The sequence below is a fragment of the Buceros rhinoceros genome, unplaced genomic scaffold (assembly GCF_000710305.1).
Source record: "Buceros rhinoceros silvestris isolate BGI_N320 unplaced genomic scaffold, ASM71030v1 scaffold21012, whole genome shotgun sequence".
Taxonomy (NCBI): domain Eukaryota; kingdom Metazoa; phylum Chordata; class Aves; order Bucerotiformes; family Bucerotidae; genus Buceros; species Buceros rhinoceros.
The window spans coordinates 6,322-9,063 of record NW_010399767.1 but is presented as its reverse complement, the minus strand read 5'-3'; the positions used below and the strand labels follow the sequence as shown (position 1 = coordinate 9,063).

The 2,742-nt window shown below is 54.0% G+C and overlaps 1 protein-coding gene across 1 annotated transcript in view; it reads right to left on the bottom strand.

The window, feature by feature from the left end:
- The window catches only part of LIMD1 (LIM domains containing 1), a 15,328-nt gene extending 12,917 nt beyond the window's left edge, over window positions 1–2,411 (bottom strand). Inside the window, exons 1-3 of the mRNA XM_010131619.1 lie at window positions 2,287–2,411; window positions 2,123–2,157; window positions 11–116 (exon numbers count right to left, since the gene is read on the bottom strand). Of these exons, the coding sequence (XP_010129921.1) occupies window positions 11–116; window positions 2,123–2,157; window positions 2,287–2,411 (266 nt within the window). The remainder of the gene's footprint in view (window positions 1–10; window positions 117–2,122; window positions 2,158–2,286) is intronic.
- Between the last annotated feature and the right edge of the window lie 331 nt (window positions 2,412–2,742).

Here is a 2,742-nt window from a genome sequence, read left to right as displayed (position 1 = left end):
CCGAGTGTACTCCCTGCAGGCGCCGCAGGTGAAGCAGCCGTCGTGGTAGAGGTTGCCCATGGCCTGGCAAGCCTGGTTTGCGCCGTACACCCCCTTGCTGCACTTCACGCAGGTGCCTGGAAGAGAAAGAAGGAGACAAAGGTCAGCAGTGGGACCCAGCGGGGTCGGTGGCCCGGCGGCTTAGGACCAGGCAGTTCATTGAAGCCACAAGATGTAGGCGACACCAGTGTCCCCCGCCCTGAGAGATGCTGTTAGCCATGGTCACAGCGGTCATCGAACCTCCAGAGTGGAACCCTTTGGAAAAAAGTAGATGGCACGAGAACAGCCACGTCTGGCTACAGCGACGTCTCCTTCCTGCTTCCGTCCTTTCCATCCTTATAGACATTTGAAACCATTTAAAGACAGTCCCGAAAGCCTGGCTGGCAGTAAGGGCTGTTCACAGACCAATCATTTCTGCTACTTACTACATAAAAAAAGCTTGTTGGATGCAGCCGAGGTGAGGAAAACACATCTCTTCAGGTAGTCCTTTCAAATCTTCGTTGATTTTAAATCCGTAAGGACCTGCCACCCAAACAGCTGGACTAGCTGACACCACCTCTCTTCCCTCCGTCAGTCCCACCAGAACAGAGAGCCAGCGCAGGTCTCAAATCCCACCTCAGTTCCTTGTATAACTATTCCAATAACGGAGCAAAAAGTGACAACTGAGTTTCACGCCTCTGGTGGCGTCCCCTAGCAGGACCTCCACCGCGCGGGGAGACACGCAGCGAGGCCACCCAAACCCACTATCCACGGCCAGGGAGGCAAAGTCCTTGTCCAGGGAAAACGACCCATCCAGCCAGTTTACTTACCTCAGGCATCACCCCGTGACTGTGGCTGTGACTGACCGGTTTAGAGCAGCACCCCCCTTAACTGCCTCTAAAGGAGCAACTTTGACCCGCCTTTAGGCACAGAAACACGGATCTACCCAAAACGGGCAGCGTGAAGGACAAACAGAAGACACGCTGCTGTCTCTGGTCTGTGACGACCCTGAGGACGTGACTTCACCTCCACGTCTCTCCTTCCATTGCTGCTCAGGTCCACTCACCCCAGCTCTGAAACTCCCTGGGGCAGAGACTGTGGGTCGCGTCTCGCTGCTCCTGGCCCAGGAGGAGGGACAGCGTCATCTTGCTGGAGATCCTTGTGGATAACAAAACTTCTCCTCTTTCAGAGCACCAGCTCTAGTGAAAGCTGGGAAGAAACCCAAGGTACTTATGACAGCACTGAAAATTAACTCCCGACAGCAGCAGCACCGTGCTGGCACTCCTGGGGTGGTCAACAACGTCCTTTCCTCCTGCAGCCGAGAGCTGCGGCCGTTGGTTTTCCCACTCAGGGATGAAAACACTCCGGAGCCCTTTGCAGTAGCCACTCATCGCTTCCCTGGCTCTCTGCGGGCGCTCCACCAACGTGCTGAACGCCATCCCAGTGCTGCTGCGAGCCCCGCTGCAGGCAGAGCCAGGGTCCCAACCGACGCACCCCTGGGGAGAAGGCTGCCGAGGGCAATCCGTCACCCGACCCGAACCCAAACGCTCGCCCGGCTGCAGGCACGCCGGCACCGGGTCAGCCAGACTCGCTGCAGCTTTGTGAACCACGCAAATTTATCTCCTTTAGCGAAAGCAGCATTTTAAGAAAGCCCAAGGTAAATTAAAAAATAAAAAAAGGTCGTGACAAGACAAAGATAAGAAAATTTGGCATTTTGACGGGCTGTGTTCTCCCAGGATCGCGTACGTTCAGCAGCAGCCTGAGCTGCTGTGTGCTTGTCTGGGAGTGGAAAACCTTCTGATTTTGCTGCTTGAAGACTTTTTTCACCAGTCTTTCCACAGAACCTGTGTATTTATTGCACTGCATTTATTGCTGCATTTTCCCCTTCTCCGTGCCAATTGGTGGCTGCTCCAGAAAGACTCACCAGCGTGCTCTGATTTCCTCCTTTCCAGAGAACAGCCGGGCAAATCCGTGTAGAGTTTCTGGTTTTACTCCTAAATCTTACTTGAAAGCCAATTAAATCGCAGTAGCGACTGGAATTATTGTACAAATAAATTGTTGCTTCTTCCAAATAGAATATTCTGAAGTATTTCAAGCAACATACTTGAGCTTTCATCTCTGACTCTCAGCACACCTGGCCTGAAACGGGGAAAAAAGGTGATTTTACTGATTTTTCCTTTCCACTTGGGATTTTTTTTGCTGTTTGCTCCCTGCTGCCACAATGATCCCTTTCTCTCGGCTGAGGCGACGCAGGGGAAAGAGCAATACCTGTTGCTGACGGTGGCCAGAGCTCGTCGAAGCCAGCCTGATGGAAGGCAGCGCAGCTTACGCGAGTGCTGATCCGAGCAGATATCCCCTCGGAAATTACAGCTTTTCACCTCGGACGACGTCATTAACGAGAAATCAAAGGTTTCTCCTTTGCCGCCAGGTCGACCAGCCCCAAGCACCGCACATGCGCAGCGCCGCTACATTCACGCTCGGGCGCACCGGCAGAATGGTAGCCTGATTTGGATAGGGAAGGGGGTGGAAATTGCTGATTTCGGCTCAATTTCTGCTGGCAGGGCAGTCGGGCCCCGGCCAACAAAGAAATCTCTGTTCCCTTTTGCATCACGCGGCGAGCAACCGCCTGCGCTGCAGCTGAGCGCCTAACAAAGGGACCTTTGGGGCAGAGCTGGGACCGAAAACATGCTCCGTAAGCCACTTCCCAGCGCTCGCCGTGCTCCA